General features: G+C 55.6%; 1 protein-coding gene across 3 annotated transcripts; it reads left to right on the top strand.

Moving 5' to 3' along the window:
• Positions 1-138: 138 nt before the first annotated feature.
• INCENP (inner centromere protein) lies at positions 139-19,338 on the top strand. 3 transcript variants are annotated; one of them, XM_060176317.1, is made up of 19 exons: positions 179-290; positions 1,954-2,155; positions 3,291-3,436; positions 3,756-3,869; positions 4,518-5,245; positions 5,832-5,883; positions 6,600-6,684; positions 6,756-6,873; positions 7,473-7,524; positions 8,701-8,803; positions 8,884-9,018; positions 12,321-12,430; positions 12,508-12,628; positions 12,738-12,860; positions 14,067-14,263; positions 16,004-16,082; positions 16,187-16,294; positions 17,420-17,570; positions 18,867-19,338. In XM_060176317.1, exons 2-19 carry the CDS (start codon positions 2,138-2,140, stop codon positions 19,082-19,084), a joined length of 2,658 nt encoding a protein of 885 aa, XP_060032300.1. In that variant the 5' UTR covers positions 179-290; positions 1,954-2,137; the 3' UTR covers positions 19,085-19,338. The 3 variants fall into 3 exon arrangements, with proteins under 3 accessions (XP_016045175.1, XP_060032301.1, XP_060032300.1); XM_016189689.2 differs by lacking the exon at positions 1,954-2,155 and having other exon boundaries at positions 139-290; XM_060176318.1 differs by lacking the exon at positions 1,954-2,155 and having other exon boundaries at positions 155-290; positions 3,288-3,436.
• Positions 19,339-23,881: the final 4,543 nt, after the last annotated feature.

Here is a 23,881-nt window from a genome sequence, read left to right on the forward strand (position 1 = left end):
AAGTCTCAGAGCTTCCTGTGCCCGCCTCTCGGTTCCTCAGACTGCCAGTCCGAGTAGCCAGTAGGCGGCCTGACGGGCTCTTCCTCTCACCTGATTGGCTGAGTGTCCTGCCGTCGCCCCGCTAAATCCGCCGGCCATTGGCGGACAGCACAGTTTTGAAAATCGTAGTTTTCGCCCGCGCAGCGCCGCCCCGCCGCTTCCCCGACCCGTGCGCCGGAGGCCGGGGGTCTCTGCTGGCGAGGCGGCTGGACTGGGCTCTGAGCAGCCCTAGGGAGACGCGGCGCAGTCGAGTGAGTACCCGCGGGAGCAGGAGGGCGCGGAGTGGGGGGTCTCTGGCGGTTGGGGACCCTTCCCGCCCTTCCCGGGAGACCCCCGGCTCGGGGGTGGGCTGGGGGCGTGACTCTCGGCGCGTCCGGGGTGGACAGGTCTTCTCGCCCGGGGACCTGGAGTGAGTGCCCACCCCCATCCCGGGGGCACCGGCTCCCGAGCTAGCCGCCTGCCTTCCCCCCTCGGGTGCCCGGCGTCTGGGGAGTAGCTGGGGGGCCCTGGGCGCTCCCGGAGGGGGGGTCTCCGGGCGACCTTTGCCCTCCCTAGTGAGCTGGGAGGACTGGTGTCCCCTCCCCAGGAGACAGTTCCAGAAGGGGGGGGGCGCAAGCGACGTTGGCATCGTGAAGGTAGCTGTGCCCCCCGCCCCCTCACTAGGTTGGAAACCAGCCAGAGGTTTGGGAAGGGGTGACAGACAGCCCCCCAAGCTTTGCTAAGAAGGAAAGTGATGCAAGGAAACTGCATGGCCACTGAGCTTCAAGGAGTTTGGGGGGGAGCTGCAAACAACCTGGGGCCCCTCCAGGCGGGGGTCTTTCTGGGGGCCTGAAGCTCCTCATCCGCCCCCCCCCCCCAGTCTGGGTGGCAGAGGCCCCGCCTGGCACAGGGACTGTTGCCCCTTGTTCACCCGTCGAGGTTGTCATCACCCTTGCTTTGGGGTGCACTGCTATTCTGTTCTTTTTTTTTTCCTTGCAGCTGGGTGGGAGTGGGGGGGGGTCTGTCATAATCCCAGGAGACACTGTTGCTGAAGTCGTGGGACCTGCCACCCCCCTTCCCACTGTGACTTTTCCCTTCCCCGTGGGCGACTCATGCCCCTGTCGCCGTGTCCTGCCCACCCGGACCCTGCCAGGCCGGTGGGTGGACGCCAGGTGCCGTTTCCCTCCCTGAACACCTCCACCGGCATCTTCTAAACTGTCTTTTCCGGAGGCTGACTCCCGGCCCAGCCCCCGGCTCTCAGGGTCTGAGGCTCTAGCAGCGGCCTCCTTGTTCCAGCCAGTGCGGGACCCCTGGTCTTGGAGATTTGTGGTTAAGAGCAGGATTTCAGTCCAGCCTCCGCCCCTGTCACAGGCGGGTGTGACTTCACTTCACCTTCCTGTAGTGTCCTCTGCAACCCTGGAGGTTGTGGTGAGAATTGAATGGCTGCACCACCCGAGGGTGGAGGAGGACTCGGTAGCCCCGAGTAGGCACTGCCATCGGCCCTATCGGAGGCGTGGAGCGGGGCTAGGAGGCCCACTTCCTGCACCCTGAGAAGAGCGGTAACGGAGGCTGATGGCGCCTCTAGTGCTGGGTTGGGCGAGGGAGAGGAACAGGACAGGGATGATCCCCCCTCGTGCTTCTGGGGAAGGTGTTGTGCGCCGGGCTTGTGCACCTGGAGCTGGGGTTGATGCTTTTGCTGCTGTTGTTGGGAACCTCACTTTTGACACGTGTGTCCTTCTTAACCAGGGTCACTTCTGGTCTGTCTACGGTAACGCCTTTTTAATAGCCAACCTGAGAGACCTAACAGGCAAACTTACCCCAACATGTCATTTTAAACCAGTACTTAATAAAAAAAAAAAAAGTTGTTGTTTTCTGCAGCTTTTATGCAAACTTCTGGCTGCCTTGAGCACTGTTCTCCTTCCTGGCTTCAAATAGGGGATCATACACTTCACCAGGATCAAGGTCTTGGGCAGAGGTGCTTACGGGACACAGAAAGAAGTGCTTGCCCCTTGAAGACGCAGTTAATCGAGAATTAAGAGCTGGTGTGGGAAGATCCGTCTTTAGCCAAGGTGTTGGCAAAACCCCGAGAAGTTGGCAGACACAACTGTCTGGGAAAGTCATGTTCACACCCCAGGCAGTGAGTGAGCAGGACTTGCAAGGCTGAGGAGTAGGGGTTGGGGAAAGGCTGCAGGTGCACACCCGGCTTTCTCAAGAAGCCTCCACAAATTCTCTAGACAAGACCCTGGGAGAAGGAGTCGTTTTTCATGTGTAGGAGCTGACACACGAATATAGGATTGGTTTGATCTTCAACAAGTCTCTTAGCTTTCTCAAGGCATGGCATTCTGTTAGATTTGCCGGGAGAAAAATGGAGCTTGTTATGCTCACCAGCAGTGCCTGTGACCACTTGCTGCAGGCCTGTCTGTGCCAAGGCTGCTGTGACCCTACCTGCTTGGCCTGGCCCTGCCCCGGTTAGTGCCACCCTCGGCATCCTGGGAGCAGCGGCTCTGGACTAGTGTGGCGTGCCCCGGCCTGTGCAGGCTGAGCTCACTTGGTGTATTTGAGGGGAGAGAGGAAACTTGACTGCAGGGTGATCATACCAGGCACTGTGCCAGCCCCTGGGCTGTCAACTGAGTGGGACAAGGCCTTGCCCCCAGGGAGCAAATACTCAGTGGGCAGAGAGAGGTAGGAAGCAGACTCACCCAGCTGCCCAGGTATGATCACCATTCAGAGACTTGACATCAGTGGGTGCGATCTTGGCTGGTGGGGAGATTCTCCCTGAGAACTGAGGTCCTGGTGATGGACTGTAAACTCTTGTTCTTGCTCATGTGGACAGTGCGCTGCTTGGCCGTGAGCGTCACCCAGGTTCGAGCCAGGTCCCCACCTCATTGAAGGAAGAAGCAGTGCTGTGGCTTCTCTCTCTGCCTTTTTATCTCTCTGTTTGTATCTGAAAAAAAGCCCAGAGTAAGGAAGCCCTGAAGATGACAAAAATACACACACACACACACACAATCACTTGTAAGGACTCTGGACACTAGAATTGACTGGGAAATGTGGCCTTCCAGGGACAGTCTATCTTGGGGAAGGGGGACGTTGGCAGAGCGTGAGTTGAAGGCCCCTTCTTTTTACAAAAGTGGGGCCAGAGGATGGCCCCTGGAGTTCTTCTTCTCTGGGAGGTGGGGTGCTAGGTGACGATGGTGATTGGGGGGTGCTGCAGCCTGGCAGGCCCTCCAGGGGTCCTCAGCCCTGGGTGTCTGAGCCTCTTGTTTCAGCAGGCAGCCACCATGGGGTCAGCCGCGGGGCCCATCCACCTGCTGGAGCTGTGTGACCAGAAGCTCCTGGAGTTTGTCTGCAACGTGGAGAACAAGGACTTGGTGTGGCTGGAGGAGATCCAGGAGGAGGCCGAGCGCATGTTCACCACGTGAGGACGGGAGGACTCGGTCCTGTGCCCAGCTAGCCAGCAGGACAGACACATGGTCGGGTTTACACACGGTCGGGTTCCTGCCATAGCAGCCCCGCCTAGAATCTGAGGGGAGGGGGTGTGGGTTAGGCCTTGGGGTGGTGTGGTCTGCCCCCCTACTTTGACCCTGGGACAAAGCCCCAGTGCCTGGAAGGTCAGGTGTGTGGCCAGGGAAACTCGCTCTGTTGCTGCCAGGGCACCAGGCTGGGCGGGTGGGGGCTGGAGGGGCTTGTGGTTACCAGATAGCAGCGTCGAACACCACCCTCCCGGTGCCACGCAGGGAATTCAGCAAAGAGCCTGAGCTGATGCCCAAAACCCCCTCACAGAAGAACCGCCGGAAGAAGAGGCGGGTTTCTCATGCCCAGGATGAAAACAGGGACCCTGCCCGGAAAAGGTAGGCAGGCGAGATGGGGCAGGTGCTGCCTCCAGCTTGGGGGCAGGTGGGGGCTCAGCAGGGCAGGTGTGTCTGCTGGGTCTGGAAGGCCCCCCACGGAGTTGGAGCCTGGCCGTAGAGCAGGAGTGGTGGCCGCCTAGGTGGGGCACCAGGGCAGTGAGTCAGCAGGGTCCCGAGCTGGTGGGGGTGGAGGAAGGGAGGTGGGGGTTGGATCTGGGCCTCGGAGGGCAGGAAGGCTTACCGCAGTTGGGAGAAGAGAGACAGTCTGGTATTCTCTTGGACAAGAGCCCCCTAGGAGGTTGCAGAGCTGGGGGTCTGGTCCTCAGAGCATGGAGACCTGGTCCTGGGCACGTATCCAGTTGCACCCACAGGTGTCTGTCTGTCCTGGGGCTGGGGTCCCAGTCTCGGTTTCCTCTTCTGCAAAGACCCCTAGTTGGCACAGAGCCTGGCACCGAGCTGTGATCTCGGTGGGCAGGAGGCTTTGTCACTGACCCTTCCTTAAGCTCTGCAGCGGCTCTGCCCATTCACAGGGATGGAAGCGACAGAGGCCTGCTGCCTCTGCTGGGCTGGCTGCGTGTGTCCCGGGGTGGCCGGCTGTATTTTAGGGTCCCCTGCCTGGGCTCAGGTCCCCGCCGTCTCCTCCTGCAGGTTGTCGCGTAGGAAGACGCGGAGCAGCCGGCTGAGCGCCCGGCGCCTGCGCAGTAGGGACAAGACGGACAAGCTGTCGCTGGCCGCGAGCGAAGAGGGCGCAGCCCCTCGGCGGGTGACCCGGGCCGCTGCAGCAGCAGCAGCAGCAGCAGCCGCCGCAGCTTCCATGCTGGCCGCGCCCCCGTCCACCGCTAAGGCCTGCACCCTGCCCCCCCAGTGCCCGCTGGTGCCCCGGGTGGAGGTGGGCATTGCCGAGCGGAACAGCGCCGAGCAGCGGCTCAGCCAGCTCCGGGCCTCCAGGGGCATGTTGCCGGCCCCCCACCACGCCACGCCCGTTTCCTCGGACGACGAGACCACGCCTAGGAAGCCCGAGGCCACACCCAGCACCCCGATGTCCACTCCACGGGAGCCCAAGGGCCGCTCGGCCTCCAAGCTGAGGATCGCGCGGGCCTCCCGGGGCCCGCAGGACTCGTCGGGCTCCCCATCCTCCCCATGGTGCGGCCGCGTGCTGGCCCCCATCCAGCCCGACAGCCTCTCTGAGCCCGCGGGCGCCCCCCAGCGGAGGTCTGTGCGCCGCAGCCTGCTGGGCCCATCCTCCCCCGGCCCCCAGCCCCACTCGCTGGCTCAGAAGTACTCCCTGGTGAGCAAGGCCGAGGCCAGGCTGCGCAGCTCCAGCAGGATCTCCAGGAAGCCTGGCCAGGAGCAGGAGCCTTCCGCCCGCATCATCTGTGAGTCTGGGCGCCGGGAACCAGGCTCAGCCAGTGGAGCCCCTGGTGGGACTGCTCCGAGCTGAGGGGCTCCTGTGACCTACAGTCACTAACAGCAGTGCTGTGTGGGGACCCGCATTGCTAGGTGGCTTCTGCGAAGCCTGTGGAGGAACACTCGGGCCATAGTCAGGTGCCACTGCAGGGCTCCCTGATTTCCCCAGAGGTTGAACACTGACAGCACCCACCTTGAAGATGGGCAGGGAAATCCATCTCACCACAGGGCTGGGCTGCAGCTGGGGCCTTCTCAGCAAAACATGAGTGCCAGCAATGCCTGCCTGGAGGCCGAGGGGCCTCCTCTGGGCACTGTGGCAGTGTGGGAGGGTTCTGAATTTGGGACCTCCTGGAAGCAACTCTTGGTGGGACAACTTGAGTGCAGCTTGTTAACTCCAGAGAGAAGGGAGACTTCCCACAGGGGACTGAGAAGCAGCCAGGGGTGTCGGGTGCAGGAGTGGGGGCTCTGTCAGGGCTCCCCCAGGCGGAGGCTGAGCCCCTCTGGCACCCAGCTCCGAGGCTGATGGCATCTTGGCTCCCTGTGCTTTTCCCACAGGTCACAGTTACCTGGAGAGGCTTCTGAATGTGGAGGTGCCCCCACAAGTCAGGTGAGTCCAGTCCGAAGGCTGGGGGCAGGGTGGGAGACTTCCCCGGAGTGGCCGCACCCCCTGTGCTTGAGCCTTCCCTCCCTGTGGGCTGACTCGGGGCCACCCACTGTGCAGCCCTGCCCCCGCGCCCCCTGCCCCATCCAGCTAGTGGCAGGGGTACCAGGTCTTTCTGAGTCGCCTGTCAGCGTCATCAGCCTGGGTCTGTACATTGTTAGACCCAAAGGCCCCTGACGAGAATGTGCAGTTGTGAGCTCCAAGTTCAGGGTAGGGTGGGGGCCAGGGAGCTGCCCAGCACTGCCTCAAGCCATCATGCCTTTTTCCAGAGGCTATGTATGTCCTGTCTCCACTGAAAATGAGCCACCCACCACCCCTCCCTCCAAGGTCCTAGTGGGGTGGGGGAACAGGGCAGTGGCTTGGCTGACCCCAAGTTTAATGGAGAGCAGCCTAACTAACATGGCTCGTCCCAGATCGGGAGGCTGGGCCAGGAAAGGGCTTGGGGCCCCCAGATGAGGCAGACCCGGAGCTGCTGTCCTCCGTCTGTCCAAGCTGTCTAGACCACCATCCTACCTGGGCTGTGAGCTGTGGGCTAAGCCAGAGCCTCTGTGGGGCTCCTACTGGGTCTCTGCCCCAGGACTTAAAGGGGGGACTCCTTGGGGTGGGGTGAGGGGCCTGGGCTGGCCATATGGGTACCTCAGTGCCTCTTGCTCTGCTTTCAGCCTCGAGAAGGAGGCTGGCAAAAAGGCCAGTGAGGAGGAGGCCATCAAGGAGGAGGCCGAGCCCATGGAGGCAGCTGAGCTGGAGGTGAGGTGTGCAGGCTGGGCGGGGAGCTCAGTGCTTTGTGCTGCAGACCTGCAAAGCCCTGTCTCCCTCAGGTCCCCAAGATTGACGGGATCACCTTGCTGCCCCAGAGTGCCACCAAGATGGCTGTCAGCACACCCAGCCCCAGGTCTGTGGACGGTGACCAGGAGATGCCATCCAGAGGGCAGCCAGGTGTGTGTCCTCAACTGCCGCACGGGCACAGGCCTCTGCCCGCCATCTCTCCCAGGGCTGAGGGATGAGGAGGCCTCTTTCCTGGGACGGTGAACAGAGGCTGAGGGACCCCACGGGAGCTCAGGACTCTGCAGAGTGCAGCTTTCGTGGCTGCCGGGGCCGTGTGGTGATGGGGCCATGAGCAGTAAACCCTGAGATCTATCTTCTCCCGTCCCGGTGCCCCCTGCTGCAATATCAGGGAGGAGGGGTTTCCAGGGCCGTCACAGCCCATGAGAACATGTGGCTTCCTTACACGCTTGCTCTCGAAACCACACAGAGCTGCAGGTGGTAGACATGGTCGGTTCTACCCACTGGGACAGTCCTGCTGCTCTCATATGAGCTGGGGCTTGGGGTGCAGGCTGGTAGAGCCCCCAGGCACTGGGCATCCACTTGTGTGTCCAGATCATTCCGGGCTCACACCAGTGTCTCCTCCACCTGCCGCCTCATGGTCTGCCAGGACCAGAATCTTGTTCCCTGCCGGGTCCGCAGCCGTGGCCTCCCCGTCCCCACTGCCACCCCCTGTGATGCCCCTGGCTTCACAGAAACCACTGTCTTTACAGAGGCCAACCCTGAGCAAGCAGATGGCCCCAAGGAGCCACCACACAGTGCCAGGTTTGCATCCAAGGAGGGGCTTGGTCAGGGGTCACAAGCCTTGAGTCCCGGGAGTGAGGGTTGTTTCTGGAGGCATCTCTTGAATTGCCTCTTGAACTTGACCTAAAGGAAGAGGTGGAGGATCTGGGTGGTGGTGCACCTGGTTGAGCACGTACATTACAGTGCTCAAGGATGCCAGTTCAAGCCCCCTGTCCCCACCTGCAGGGGGAAGCTTCACAAGTGGTAGAGCAGGGCTGCAGGCGCCTCTCTGTCTCTATCTCTTATCCCTCCCCCTCTTTTCCTCCCTCATGGTTATTGCTGTGTCTCGATGCCAGCAGAATCCATCACTCCTGGTGGCCATTTTTTCCCCATTTTATTGGATAGGGCAGAGAGAAATTGTGAGGGAAGGGGAGATAAGAGAAGGAGAGAGGAAGACAGACACCCACAAACCTGTTTTACCATTTGTGAAGCATTCCTCTACAGGTGGAGAGCGGGGGCTTGAACCCGGGTCCTCGCACATACTGTGTGTGCTTAACCCCAAGTGCCACTACCCGCCCTCTCCCCCTCCTTTCAGTTTCTTTTTGTCTCTATTCAAATACCTAAATAAGAGGGATGGGCGGTAGCACACATGCGCGGGCTCAAAGTGCAAGGACCAGCATAAGGATCCCGCTTTGAGCCCCCGGCTCCCCACCTGCAGGGGAGTCACTTCACAAGCAGTGAAGCAGGTCTGCAGGTGTCTGTCTTTCTCGCCCCCTCTTTGTCTCCCCCTCCTCTCCATTTCTCTCTGTCCTATTCAACAACAACAACAGCTATAACAATAACAACAGCAAGGGCAACAAAATGGGAAAAATGGCTTCCAGAAGCAGTAGATTGATAGTGCTGGCACCAAGCCCCAGTAATAACCCTGGAGGCAAAAAAAAAAAAAAAAAAATCCTTAAATAAAATAAAACTCAAAAAAAGAGAAGGTAGCTGCCCAGCCTGACTTGTGGGGGTCGGGGGTTGACTAAAACATGGAGCTGGGGGCTTCCTTTCCTCAGAGAAGCCTGTGTCCTCGGGCAGGGAAGACCTCCCCCACTGCAGAGCTTTGCAGTCTGGGGGCAGGGCACCCGTGGGCCGGCCCTCATCTTGTGCAGTGGGCTGAGCGTTAATGGGGTGGGTGGGGTGGGGTCAGCCTCTGACGCTGTCCCCTCCCGGCAGGAGGAAGCGCAGCTACAAGTGGGCAGTGTGTGAGCCAGACGAGGACGAGGACCTGCCGCCGCCCCAGGGCAGGAGCCCTTCCCCGCCCTGCCCCTCCAGCAAGGTGAGGGGGCCCTTCCCCACCTCCCTCAGCATCCCACCTCCTTCCTGCCCCGTGTGGGGCCTGACCGGGCCTCCCCACAGGTGGTGCGGCCTCTCCGCACCTTCCTGCACACGGTGCAGAGGAACCAGATGCTCATGACCCCGACCTCGACCTCCCGCAGCAGCATCATGAAGTCTTTCATCAAGCGCAACACTCCCGTGGCCGTGAACCCCAAGGTGAGGCGGCCCCAGGCCCCCCTGGCCTCTGGGAGCGATGTGGGTCTGACTGAATCGGCCTGGCGTTGGGCACGAGGGCCTGGGCAGCTGGGGAATGTCCTGAACCCTAGGGCTCTGCACTGTGGCCAGGGGGCTCGGCTGGCTCCGTGTCTTCCCGTGCAGCCGTCCCCACCCTGCGGGGCCCAGCAGTGGGCGCGCGGACTGGGTGGCCTGTGGCGGTGGCCGGCAGGAGGCCCCAGTCCCAGGCTGACTCCTAGTGCACCCCGGCCCGGCACTAACGCTGGCTCTCCTCTCTCCTCTCCCCACAGTGCAGCTTTGTTGTAAGTAAAGCCTTTCCCTGCCTAACTTAGCTCCACCTAGCGCCTAGCACCCACTCACCTGCCATAGCTCTGCCCCTCTAGTGCTGTCGCCACCTGTAGTGTCGCACTAACCTCGTAAGTTTGGGGGGTGGGCTTGTCCACCCTTGTGCCCCTGCCTCCTGACTCCTTCTTGCCTTGGAGCCTCCCCAGGCAGGAGGGAAGCAAGGAGTGGGATGGGGTGGCCTGTGCCAGCTCCAGCCGCAGTGTTGTCTGCAGACACCCAGCCCCAGGCTCCCCCTCAGGATCTGGGGCCGAGAAGAGAACGGAGGACTCAGCTCTGAGTCCCAGAACGATAGAGAGGAGCCAGGTCACAGACCTGGGCCTGGGCCTCCAGGGGCCGAGACCCTGACTAAAAGCTGGGACAGGAGGCCCCAGGAGATGTTCTCTTCTCAGCCACCTCAGAGCTGAGCTGGACCCTGGGCTGTGGGTCTTGAAGGACTTCCAGTGTGTGTGTGTGTGTGTGTGTGTGTGTGTGTGTGTGTGTGTGTGTGTGTGTGTGGTGTGTGTGTGTGTTCCCTGCAGTGAGACAAGTGGCCTTGGACTCGCCTCCTCTGTGAGGAGAGACAGCTCCTTCCTTGCCTTCTTTCCTCTGTTCCCTTCCCTTTTGCTGGGTCCTGAGAGGTAGCTCACCCAGGAGGGCGTGTGTCTGTCCATGTGCACGGCCCTGGTCCAAACCCAGCACCATAGGAGACATGCCCTGGTGCTGGGGAAAGTTCTAGTGCTGTGGTGCCTTTTTTTTTTTTTTTTTTTTTTTTAGATAGAGACAGCCAGAGGAAGGGGGAGATAGAGAGGGAGAGACAGAGAGACACCTGCAGCCCTGCTTCACCACTCATGAAGCTTTCCCCCTGCAGGTGGGGACCGGGGGCTTGAACCAGGATCCTTGCGCACTGTAACGTGTGCGCTCAGCCAGGTGCGCCACCACCCGGCCCCTCCTTCTCTGTCTCTTTATCTGAAAAAGGGGCCAAGAAGTGAGATTATAAGGCCCAGGCTTTGAGAAACAAAAGATTCAGAAGGAAAACCTGTTTCATAGGCAAGGGAGATAGTATAATGGTTATGCAAAGAGACTCATGCCTGAGGCTCCAGAGTCCCACCGGGTTCAATCCCCTGCACCACCATAAGCCAGAGAGGAGCAGTGCTCTGTTTAAAAAAATAACAAACAAAAAACCTGTTTAACTGAGCCCCACTGAAGAGAGGAGTCTGCATGACTCTTGGAGCAGGAAGAGAGGATGGTGGTAGGAACTGGGGGGGGGGGGGGCACATGGCCTTTGCTTCTGAGGTGCTTTCCCTCCCAGGCCGGCAGCAGGGAGCAGGGGACGAGGGTTTGTCTTCAGCCCCTGTGTCTTCAGGTGTTGTTTTCAGCATCGAAGCCTTTCTGCTGTCCGGCAGGGCGAAGACACTGGCAGTGACGGGCCTGTGGTGTGTGTTCCCTGAGGCTCTGCCGCTTCTTCTCCCGTCTTCTGCCCCGTCTCCCCCATTCAGCTGGAGAAGCAAAGACGATTTAGCTTCTTGTTTCCTGACTTCTCTCTTCTCTGTGCTCTTCACCTGCTGAGGTTTTGAATCTGTTGTCTGAGAGAGTGAACCAGCCCCATGGCAACGCTCTTGTCTTCCAGTCTGAATCTGCTGTTACCCATGAAGGCTCGCAAAATTTCCCATTGGTTCCTTAGATCTTTAGAACTTGCTGGGTTTGTCTTTCCTTCCTATTGTCTCAGGTATGTTTATGATTACTTGTTGAAGCATTTTATTATTATTTTCCTATGATAGATAGCAGCAGCACACTAGTCAGCTCTGGCTAATGCAGGCGCTGGGTGTTGAACCTGGGACCCTAGACCCTGAGACATGAGAGCCCTTTGCGTAACCTTTGTGCTGTCTCCCTAGTCCTCTCCCTGGAGCATTTCTGTGCAGGTCCTTTAAAGTTTTTGGCAGAAACTGGTGAGTGCTGAAGCTATTTTTTTCTCCTGAAGGTGTGTAAGGATAGTGGACACACTGCGTGTTGTTGGGAAGACTACCCAAGGGCCAGAGGGAGAGAAAACAGACCCGGAGTTTGCCCCTTTCAGAGACTTTGGGGGCCCTAATTTGAGCAAGGGGGCAGAGGTACCCTGATCTCGACACTGGTGTCTGTTGACTTTTTCCCTGGCGGCCCTTGTGCCAAGTGATGCTCTGGTCCTCTGTATCCAGTGTCTCTCTCTCTCCCTTTCTTTCTTAGCCTGGCTTATGGTGGTATGGAGGATTGAACCTGGGACTTTGGAGCCTCAGGCATGAAAGTCTTTGTGGATCACCACTATGCTCTCTCTCCCACCCTGGTTCTCTATCCAAATACCTAAGTCTTTTTAAAGTAAATTATTTTCAAGGGGCTGGGTAGTGGCACACCTGGCCGAGCAGACATGCTACAGTGCTCAAGAACTTGGGTTCAAGTCTCTGGTCCCCACCTGCAGGGGGAAAGCTTCATAAGTGGTGAAGCAGGGCTGCAGGCGTCTCTCTCTCCCTTTCAGTCTCTCCCTTCCTCTTAATTTCTGACTGTGTCTATCCAGTAAGTAAAGGTAAATTTATTTATTTTTAAATCTTTATCGTGCAGTAGTTGGTATCAGTATTGGTGTGTGTGTGTGTGTGTGCGCGTGTGCGTGCGTGCCCGCCCGCCCGCCAAAGTGTGATCCACACATTGCCAGGCATGGCTGGGATACACGCTTGTGTGTCGCTGGCCCTTGCTGTCCTTCCCCACCTTGTTGTCCGTTTTCTTTCCCTCCCGTTGCTGGCAGCGCGCACCTCCCGCCTGGACCCCGGCCTTGCCGACTTAGCAGGGCTTTGGTGGGGATCCAGGCCTGTTTGGGGCGGCTCTGGCTCACAGGAGCGGGTCGATACCCCCCCACCCCCCCCGTAGTCTCGTGCTTGGGGCCAGTGCCAGCACAGCCCCGGCCGGCTGGGCTCACCAGCCCCGCTCACCCCCAGGAGAAGGAGCGGCAGCGTCTGGAGAACCTGCAGCGCAAGGAGGAGGCAGAGCAGCTGCGGCGGCAGAAGATGGAGGAGGACAAGCGGCGGCGGCTGGAGGAAGTGAAGCTGTAAGTGACCCGTCGCCCCCCCTCCCCTCCCCTCCGGCTGGGCTCCCCGTGACCCCTGGCCCCTGCACCCCCTGCAGGAAGCGGGAGGAGCGCCTCCGTAAGGTGCTGCAGGCGCGGGAGCGCGCGGAGCAGATCAAGGAGGAGAAGAACAAGCAGATCAAGCAGAAGTTTGCTCAGCTCGACGAGAAGACCGAGAAGGTGCGGCCTGGTGGGGCTCGGCTCCCAGGGGCTCACTGAACCCTCGGGGAGGGGGAGGGTGCAGGCTGGAGCCAGGAGCTCCGCTGCTCACGGTGAGTGGACCCCGCAGGTCAAGGAGGAGCGACTGGCGGAGGAGAAGGCCAAGAAGAAGGTGGCGGCCAAGAAGATGGAGGAGGCGGAGGCCCGCCGGAAGCAGGAGGAGGAGGCACGGAGGCTCAGGTGGCTGCAGCAGGTGCGTGGGGTGCAGGCGGGTCAGGCTGTCGGCTTGGGGCTACTGGGCAGCTAGCACCCCAGGAGCCTCAGGTACTGTCCAGTGGGTCTTGCTGTACCTGCTAGAGCGTCTGTGTTGTCCTCAAGGACCCAGGTTCAAGCCCCTGCTCCCCACCTGCAGGGGCAAGCTTTATGAGTGGGGAAGCAGTGCTGCAGGTATCTCCCTCTATCTCCCCTCCCCTCTCAGTTTGTTCCTGTCTCTATCAAAGGGAAAAAATGGCCAAGAGTGGTGGATTTATTGTGTAGACACTGAACACCAGTGATAACCCTCCTGGCAATTTAAAAGGGGAGGGGGCAACTTCATGGTCAAGTACATGGAGCCAGACTCCCAATCTCAGTATATATATATATATATATATATATATATATATATATATTACTATAATTTATATTATATTTACCAGAGCACCGCTCAGCTCTAGCTACTGGCATTACCTGGGATCAAACATGCCTCCACTCAAATCAGACATGGTGTGCGGGGCGCCATCACCGGACTGGCTCCCCACCCCCTCAGCCCCTGATCAGCGGTGTGACCTGGGCAGGACGCTTAACCCCTCTGCGCTCTGGTTCCTTCACTAGGAGTGGCATCTGCTCAGTAGGGTTGTAAAGATGACTTTTTTTTGTCGCTAGGGCTTGTGTTCCTGAAGATGAGGTTCAGTCTGTTCTTAGGGGGTAGAATAGACTATCAACTATCAATATATTATTTGCTGCACGTCAGATACTGTCTAAGGTTTTTTTTGATGTGTAAACGGCCTTGTACAAACACAGTTCCTCCCAAGTTTTTTTGTTTTTTTTTTTCTCAAACTAGAGCACTGCTCATGGTTTATGGTGGTGCCAGGCATTGAAACCTGGGACCTAGGAGCTTCAGGCATGAAAGTCACTTGCAGAACTGCTGTGCTGTTTCCCCTGCCCTCCAAGTGTGTCTTGTGACTAGACTCGGCCAGGGGTGTGGGTAGTACAGCCCCAGCTTCTTGTTTGGTGGGCGAGGATCCTGCGGTCCTGGGGCTTTAGTGACTCATCCAGCCCCAGGATGGACCAAGCTGTGCCTCGTGCTCGGGCTGCCCTGGTGACTGTCCTGTGCAGCCTGGACCCCCTGCGCATTCTCCGGGGGTGGGGGGGGTTCCTCCTTCCTCTGGCTTGGAGGTGCTGACCGCCTCTCTGCTCTCAGGAGGAGGAGCGGCGACAGCAAGAGCTTCTGCAGAAGAAGAAGAAGGAGGAGGAGCAGGAGCGGTTGCGCAAGGCGGCCGAGGCCAAGAAGCTGGCCGAGCAGCGTGAGCAGGAGCGGCTGCTGGCGGAGCAGCGAGAGCAGGAGCGCAGGCGGGAGCTGGAGCGCAGGCGCGAGCAGGAGCGGCTGCAGGCAGAGAGGTGAGGGCGGCGCGTGTGGGCGGGTCTGTGCGCGGGCTGGGGAGCCGCTCCCGCGCATCTGGCGTTTGCACCTTAACCCAGAGCAGAGCCCGGTGGGGCTGAGACGGTCCTGGGCTTGAGTGCCCAGTTACCCACGGCGTTCCACCTCCCAGCCCTTAGTGCAGCTCCATGGATGGTGCAATGGTGATTTGGTTGGTGACTCTCCTCTCTCTTTCTCTCTGTCTCTTTCTCTCATCATTCTGAGCAAAAAGAAAAAAACCCCAAGCTGTTCAGTTGGAATCATGCCTATACCATGCGCTCAGTTTATTCCCTGGGACTAAAGTGAAAAGAAGAAAAGAAAGGGGGTGGGCGGTGATGCACTCTGTAGAATGCACGTGCTGCCATGTGCAAGGACCCGGGTTCAAGCCCTGGTCCCCACCTGCAGAGGGGAAGCTTCACTAGTGGTGAAGCAGGGCTGCAAGTGTCTCTCTCTTTCTCCCTTTCCTGTATCCTAAATAAATAAATAGTAAAAAATAAGCATTAGGGGGCCGGGCAGTAGCATAGCGGGTTAAGCGCACATGGCGCAAAGCACAAGGACCAGCACAAGGATCCTGGTTTGAGCCCCCGGCTTCCCACCTGCAGGGGAGTCGCTTCATAGGAGGTGAAGCAGGTCTGCAGGTGTCTGTCTTTCTCTCCCCTTCTCTGTCTTCCCGTCCTCTCTTGATTTCTCTCTGTCCTATCCAGTAACAACAACAGCAATAACAACAACAATAATAACAATAAACTACAAGGGCAACAAAAGGGGAAAAAATAGCCTCCAGGAGCAGTGGGTTCTTAGTGCAGGCACCGAGCCCCAGCAGTAACCCTGGAGGCAACAATAAATTTAAAAAATAAACATTAAAAATGCATTTGAAGGCGGGGGGAGGAATTCTGGGGGTGGAGGAGCTCGCTCACCTGGGAGGGTGCCTGCACTGCCGTACTTGCACCCCTGCTTCAAGCCTGCCCTGACTGCCCTCGGGGCAGCTTCACGTTGGCTGTCTTTCCCTGTCCCACTGTCTGGAGAAGTCACCTGAGTGTAAACAGGCCCTGCAGACAGGGCCGGCTGGCCCAGCTCCCTCCCTCACACCCCTGCTCACATCAGGGTCGCAAGGACATCCTGGTCCTATGTGCAGAGTCTGAAATAGACATCTGGGAGGGGACGGCGGGGGGGGGGGGGAGGGGGGAGTGAGCAGGTGCCAGTTTTGGTGAGCTGGGCAATGCCAGTGCTTTGCGGGTGGTGGTTATAAGGGCTGGCAGCTTTGGTGCTTTCTGAGCCACTCACCCCGCACACATTCGTGTCTTCCTCCGCTCTCAAAGTCCCGGTGCCGTACTTTTTGCAGTCCCACTCCCCTGAGGGGTGCAGGGTCCAGGCGGCTGGGCGACCTGGCCACATCACCGGCTAGTAGTTGAGGTGGCTCCCAGCTGGGAGCAGGTGTCTCCCCTGCTGGCCAGGACATTCCCTGGCGACTGTGATGCCCCAGTGCTCGTGACACTGGAGGATGCAGGCAAGGACCCGTCAGCTCAGCGGACGAGACAGATGCAGAGGTCTCAGTCTCGTGGGAAAGGGGCATCGGTTGGGACGCCAGAGCTCCAGCTCGCACACTCCCATCCTTTGGGGCCCGGGCTGCAGGCCCTCAGCTGGTAGCCCGTCCCACACCACGGCTCCAGGCAGCGAGGGCACAGGGCTTAGTCCCTGCGCTGAGTGTCACCCTCGGTCCCCAGGGAGCAGCAGGAAAGGGAGAAGGCTCTGCGGCTGCAGAGGGAGCGTCTGCAGAGGGAGCTGGAAGAGAAGAAGAAGAAGGTAGGGCCGGGCGGGGCTCCTGCAGGGGCTGCACTGAGCATGGGGCTGGGGAGACGGGGAGAGGAGAGCACACCCCTGACTCCTGGCCTTTGCCTGGGGCCCAGGAAGAGCAGCAGCGCCTGGCTGAGCAGAGGCTGCAGGAGGAGCAGGAGAGGAAGGCCAAGGAGGCTGACACGGCCAGCAAGACCTTGAACTTGACCGTGAATGTAGAGGTGAGCCCCCTCCCCTCCCCTCCAGCTCCGATCACCCTGGGGGGTGGGGCATGGACAGCGAGGATGCACTGGAAAGGTAGCTCACTGGGTGAGGCGCCTGCCTTGCCATGCTCCTGGCTCAGGTACCACATGGGAGGTGCTGTGACACCGGAGGAAGCTCCTATGTTGTGGTCGGTCTCTCTCTCTCTCTCTCTCTGTGTCTCTCTGTTTCTGAATGAAAAATCCACCCAGAGTGATGGGAATCACTTGTACTGAACATACACTCACAAGGGTTGTGCCCGCGTTCCTCTGACCAGCTCCCGTAGGTGAGCCTTACAGCCATTCCCAGCTCAGCGCGGAGGTTTTTACTAACAGAATGTGGCGCAAGGCAGGGTTTTGAAGACACAGTGTTCCGCAACAGATGGTCGGCTTACAGGGAGGGCACGGGGCACCCAGTGACGGGACCCAAACACATACTTGCTCTGTTCTAGAGCAAGCGTGCCCTGAGCTAACCATATGTAAAGACCTGGGTTCAAGCCTCTGGCCCCCACCTGCAGTGGGGGGGCTTTCTGAGCGGTGAAGCAGGTTTCTCCCCCCCCTTTCCCTTTCAATTTCTGTCTAGCCAGTTAATCAATAAGAAAACAAAAGTGAGAGGCCAGACAGTGGTGCACTGGCTTGAGTTCATATGCTACAGTGTGCAGGGACCCCAGTCCTTGTCTGCAGGGGGGATCTCCATGAGTGGCAGAGCAGTGCTGCAGGTCTTTGTCTCTCCCCTTCCTTCTTGATTTCTCTCTCTATCCTGTAAATAAGTAAATAAAAAAAAAAAAAGGTGGGAGCAGGTGGAGGTACACCTGGTTGAGCGCCCTTAGTACAGTGCGAAAGAACCAGGCTTCAAGTCCCCCAGCCCCCACCTGCAGTGGGTAAACTTCATAAGCAGTGAGGCAGTGTTGCAGGTGTGTCTCTCCCTCGATATTTTCCCCTCTTCTCAACTTCTGTCTGTCTCTATCCAAAATAAGACAAATTTAAGAAAAAGAATGTATACTGTGTACTTGGACATTAATCTCCGAAAGCCGCCTCCAGCCCCTCACCCTGGGCAGCAGCCAGTGCCCCGGCGGGCGGGCGGAGGCTGACACCCTTCTCCTCCAGTCCCCAGCCTGTACCTCGTATCAGATGACACCTCGAGGGTACAAGAACCCCCCCAAGATCAACCCTGATGACTATGGGATGGATCTGAACAGTGACGACTCCACAGATGACGAGTCCCACCCTCGGAAGCCCATCCCCGCCTGGGCCAGAGGTGGGTGGCCCTACCTCCCGCGTCCTGGGGGGGTGGCTGGGTGGCTGCGGGGTCTGGAGGCCGCCCTGCCTGGGGCGGGCTGACGAGGGCTCCTGGGATGCCTGTTTGCTCGTGCACAGGCCAGATCACACTGTCGGGTGGGCACCTCTGGCCTCGGCCCAGAAGCCAGGGTGAGACCTAGGCCTAAATGAGCAGCCTGGGCCGGGGAAAGCCAGGAGCCCTGCTGGGGTTAGGACAGCACCCCGAGGGCCGCAGGTGGGGCGTCTGGCCAGCTGGCGAAAGCAGAGAAATGAGGGGACAGCATGTGAGTGAGCCTGGGGTCTGGGTGTCTGGCCTGCTGGGACAGGAGCAAGGCCTGTGTGGGCCTCGCTGAGCTGGGGGGACGGGAGGGAGAGGCCAGAAGCTGTGCTCTGCTTTGTTCTCATGAGTTCACCTGTTCGCACCCTGCCAGAACCAGAGTCTGCCCAGACCTGGTCCCTTGATGGGGGGAGGGAGCCCTGCAGGGTGGGCCGAGCCAGCAAAGCCCCTTAGTCACTAGCCCTCCTCAGCTTACAGAGATAGCCACAGGACCCAGAAGAGAAGGTTCTCACGTGGGGTGACCCTGAGGAGTCAGCATGTGCCCAGACCGCCCCCCCCCCCCGCCCCCGGCAGGCTTTCCATACACAGGCTCACCCCAACTGAGGGCTGATGACCAGATCGCAGCCATTAAAGACGGTGTGAGACGCTTATGTTCCGGAAAGCAGCCTTGTACCATGAGTCTTCCCCCTCTTTCCTCTTTTCCGTCTCCCCTTCTCCCTCTCCTTTCCTCCTCCTCTTCTCTCTATCTGAAGCAGAAAGCATAAGGTCAGGGGCCGGAGAAAGCTCACTGGGATGGTGCGCTGCTTTGCCCTGTGTGTGTGCGCGATACAGGATCGAGCCTGGCCCCCACCGCACTGAAGGAAGCTTTGGTGCTGTGCCTTTGTGCTCCCCCAGTTTCTGTCCATATCTTTAAAAATCAAAAAAGAATGAGCCTAGCCAGGGAGCTGTAAAGCTGTACGTGCAGGAGACTGGAGCACAAAAAGATGAGAAAGGGAGATAGACTCTGCCTCCCTGGGGGTGTGGAGGTGCTGTGTAGTGAGGATCCCCACTCCCTGAGGTGATGCCTATGGACTGGCGTGGAGGCTGAGCTGCCCCGGGGGCTGCTGGGACACAACCAGAGCCACGAAGCAGGGAGAGGGCGGATGATGGGGGCATTCTGGGCCCAGAGGCTCCTGGGAGCCCTGAGGTGTTGACCCAGTCCTCTGTGTCCTCCCACAGGCTCCCCCCTCAGCCAGGCCATCGTCCAGCAGTACTACCACCCTCCCAACCTCCAGGAGCTTTTCGGGTCCATCCTGCCGCTGGACCTAGAGGACATCTTCAAGAAGAGCAAGCCGCGCTACCACAAGCGCACCAGCTCTGCCGTGTGGAACTCGCCGCCCCTGCAGGCCAACAGGGTTGCAGGCAGCCTGGCCTACACCGGCCTGAAGAAGTACTGAGCGGGCCTCCCCGTCCTGTGTGCGTCTGTGCCCTCTACCCGTTGTCCTGTCTCTGAGGGTTTGTCTCTGTGTGTATTCATGTTCTCTGCTGCTGTGGGCCGTGCTTGGGGGAAGGGATAGGGGGTGGGTGTGTAGGGGGGCTAGGCAGTGAGCCCCACCCGGCCCACAGTGGCCCTCTGTAAATACTGTTTTAACTAAGCTTTGCTGTAGCCTTTGGTGTCTGAAGACTGAATAAAGTGCATTCCTTCAGTGTCTGTCCCTGGCCCCGTGGCTTTGTGTGACCACCAGGTGGGCAGGCCGGACTGACCTGGGCTCTGTCCCCTTCCTGGGGTGTGTGCACCTGGGCTCCCCTGAGTGCCTGCCCGCAGTGGGCTCATACAGAGGGCGACTGGCGGCAACCCGGGACAGTGTTGAGAAGCACCAATTCCTTCCTGTTTTTCTGGGGAACTTCCTGTTTGGGGGTGAGGAGCTAATGCAGTTGGAAGACCCAGGATTGAATCGCGACAACCGGCTATTGTCACTGCTTAGTCTCTGTGCTTCGGGCCTCCTCACTGCTGCACAGGGAACGTGTGTGTGTGTGTGTGTGTGTGTGTGTGTGTGTGTGTGTGTGTACATGCATAACATTTCTCAGTTTTCCACACAACAATACAACCCCCACTAGGTCCTCTGTCATCCTTTTTGGACCTGTACTCTCCCCACCCCCCACCCCAGAGTCTTTTACTTTGGTGCAATACACCAACTCCAGTTCAGGTTCTACTTGTGTTTTCTCTTCTGACTCTTGTTTTTCAAATTCTGCCTGAAATTTATATGGAACAGAGTTCTGCCAATATTTTCCTCTGAGTATTTGATAGTTCCTGGTCTAACATCCAGGTCCTTGATCCATTTGGAATTTACTTTTGTGTTTGATGAAATGTAGTGGTTCAATTTCATTCTTCCAACCCAATTTTTTCTAACACCATTTGTTGAAGAGACCCTCCTTTCTCCATTTAATAGTCTGGGTACCTTTGTCAAAGATTAGATGCCCATAAGTGTGGGGGCTTACTACTGGGCTCTCAGTTCTATTCCACTGGACAGTGTGTCTATTTATGTTCCAAGACCAAGCAGTTTTGATCACAAAGGCCCTATAATATAATTTGAGATGAGAGTTGATGCCTCTAGGTTTGTTCTTTGCAAGATTGTTTTGGCAATTGTAGATATTTTCTGGTTCCAGATGAACATTTGTAGCTTTTGTTCTACTCTCCCAAAAAATTGGGTGGGATCTTGATGGGGATTACAGTAAATTTGTTTATGGCTCTGGGTAGTATCTTTATTTTGATGATGTTAATTCTTCCAACCCATGAACATGGAGTATCTTTCTACTTCTTTGTGTCTTTTTCAATTTCCTTGAGTAGTGACTCATAATTTTTTGGATACAAGTCTTTCACTTCTTTGGTTAGGTTTATTCCTAGATATTTTATTGTTTTTGTTGCTATAGTAAAAGGAATTGATTTCTGGATTTCTTCTTCTGCCACCTTAGTGTTTCATAGAGGAATACCACTGACTTTTGTATGTTAATTTTATAGCCTGAGATCTTGCTATATTGCCTGATAATTTCCAAAAGCTTCTTTAGGTTTTTCTTTTCTTTCTGTCTTTTTAAAAAGATTTTACTTATTTACTGATGAGAAAGATAAGAGGGGAGAGAGAAATTACCAGACATCACTCTGGTACATGTACTGCTGGGGATTGAATTCAGGACTCTGATGCTTAAGAGTTCAATGCATTATCCACTGCACCACTTCCCAGACCACTCTTTAGGTTTTTCTGTGTATACGATCATGTCATCTGCAAATACTGAGAGTCTGACTTCTTCTCTTCCAATCTGTATCCTTTTAACTCCTTGCTCCTGCCTGATTACTATGACAAGAACTTCAACACTGTGTTGAATAATAATGGCGATAGAACTGAAGGACTGTGAGCCACACATCTCAGATTCCATTGCTAGCTGCCTTCTTGTGCTGTGTCCAGTGAAGTTCTGCTGGGTTTTATCACTGGGGCTCAGTGTTTGCCCCACTCCACCATTCCTAGCAGCTATTTTTTTCTTTTTCTTTTTTGATACTCCACTGATCATGAAGCTTCCTCACTGCAGGGATTTTTAAAAATTTTTATTTGCCAAGGTTCAATTAAAACATTTTTTTTGTACATTAGGGTCATGCTGACACATTATTTTATGCACATGTACTTTTAAAAAATGTAGTATTTGAAAATTTTGGTTACATTTTGGTACCATACCAGTCCTCAGAAAACACTATGTTCATAGGAGCCTGGAGGTAGTATACCTGGCTAAGTGCACACATTACAGTGCTCAAGGACCCAGGTTCAAGTCCTTGGTACCCAACTGCAGAGAAAATGCTTAATGAGTGGTGAAGAATGGCTGCATGTATCTTTCTCTCTCTTGCTCTCTCTCTCTCTCCCCCTCCTCTCAATTTCTGTCTCTATCTAATAAAAATATAATAAACAAAAATATTTTTAAGAGAAAATACTGTATTCTTCAAATTTAAAAAATGGACAATAAGTTTTAAACAATAGAAATGGTATTTATGTTGGTTTTGAAGGTAAAATAACTGTACCATAAACAAATAAATGCTTTCCTTTTCCATAGCAGTACATGGCAATACATTCTCCTAAGTCATATAGTTATCATTTACAATGGACAACTTAATTTTACTAATGTTGCAAAAATAATAGACTACAAGATACAATTATTAAATGGAATTTTTTTCCCCTTAGGATATATATTGACATACCAGCATGATAAGGACACTAGAAAAAGTGGAGAAAAAAACAATAAGTGTGTAATAAAACCTCTGTGGAAAACATTGCATAAAAAGTGATTTGGCCTGTGTTAACCTCTAATAATTGAATATAACCAATCTTCCCCTTAAAATTAGACTAGGAAGTAAAATTTGAAATTTTTTTTTATTCTACTACTATCTAAAAAATCCCCCCCCCCAAAGAATTTATACCTGGGTATTACTCTATAAGTACGTGTTTGTGTATATAATTATATCCATTTGCCTATATGTACACATACACACAGACACATTTCTGTGTAAATCATCTGAACCCATTAGGTATGTCTAAAGTTTAGAAATGACATTATTCCATATCTACAAGTAACCATCAGAAAAGATGGGGGCATGAACATGGGTTACTACCTGGCCCCTTGTCCTCAAATTTCATCTCTCTCTTTTTTTTTTTTTTAATTATTTGGTGGGGATTAGTGGTTTCTAGTCAATAGTAAACACAATACTTGGTATATATGTAAGATTTCTCATTTTTCTGCAAAACACTCTCACTCTCACTACATCCTCCACCGCCATGATGTTCCAAGACATGAACACTCACCCCCTTCCCAGAGTCCTTTACTTTGGTGCAATACACCAAAGTCTAGTCCGAGTTATGCTTTGTTCTTAGTTCTCAACTTCTGTCCATGAGTGAAATCATCCTATATTTATCCTTCTTATTCTGGATTATGTGACTTCACATTCCTTTAAGCTTCACCCAAGATTAAGTGAAGAAGGTGAATTCAACATTTTTAATAGCTGGGTAATATTCCATGGTGTGTATATACCACAACTTACTCAGCCACTCATCTGTTGTTGGGCACCTAGCTGACTTCCACCTTTTGGCAATTACAAATTGTGCGGCTATGAACATAGGTATACATGGATCTTTTTTACATGGGTCATCTCTTGCAATGCTTGTAGAAGCAGAGTGTCTCATCCCCACAGCACCCCAGTGATGGCATGTCCACAGCTGGCTGTCCTGTCTGAGCTCCTGGGTTCTTGCTCAGTCAGATCACCTCCAACAACAGGAGTCACAGCGTGACTTCCTCTCCGGGGGCCTTGACAACGCCATTTTTAACATCTTCCAGGTTAGTGCTGTTAATGTCTCAAATGCAACCTGTCATCAACCAGAAGCCTTTCTATCTCCCTTTTTGGTGCTCTAGTCTTCAATCACCTTTTGCCAATTCATGGACACAATTCTCCTGTTCAACACACCCAAGATACTTCCTATCTCCTTTATGGGACATTCACTGATCAACACTGGAAAAGGATTATTTATAGCTGAAATGATCATATGAAGGAGAGCGCCCAAATACAAAAATCAGAAAGAAGCTCCAGTATGATGAGAACTATATAGCCAGTTGGGGAAAAAGTCTAGTGTCAACGAATTGGACAGACTCAATATTTTACATTCCCTTGAGGTCCCTCGGCCACTGTGAGAAGCGTGTGAGCAACACGATCGCCAGGCTACGAGCATTTCGTGACTGACTCACTGGATGACTTACACTGTCATTTGCTGTGTCATTTGCTGTAGCACTTGAGCCTCACCAGCAGGTCTTGTAACTCACTGTCCATAAGGGAAAGTTGTGTTACTTTTCTTTTTTAATTTTTTTTAATCTATTTATTATTGTATAGAGAAAAAGAACTCGAGGGAGGAGGGGAGATAGAGGAGACAGAAAAAGAGAGGGAGACACCTGCAGCCCTACTTCACCACTCGTGAAGCCCCTCCCACCCCACCCCCCGCACGTGGGGACCAGGGGCTTGAACCTGGGTTTTTGTGTATTGTAATGTGGGCGCTTAACCGGGCCCACCACCTCCTGTTACTTTTCTACTTCTGTTTCCATGGTGACACAACCCACCAAGTAGAAGGAGTTGGGGCGAGAAGCTGCCCGTTTTGGGTGATGTCTTTCCACTCTCATCTTTTCTAATTTTCAACTTACTAATTATTTCCTATCCTAAATATTGACATTCT

This window comes from Erinaceus europaeus, chromosome 17 (genome assembly GCF_950295315.1).
Source record: "Erinaceus europaeus chromosome 17, mEriEur2.1, whole genome shotgun sequence".
In the NCBI taxonomy this organism is placed as follows: Eukaryota; Metazoa; Chordata; class Mammalia; order Eulipotyphla; family Erinaceidae; genus Erinaceus; species Erinaceus europaeus.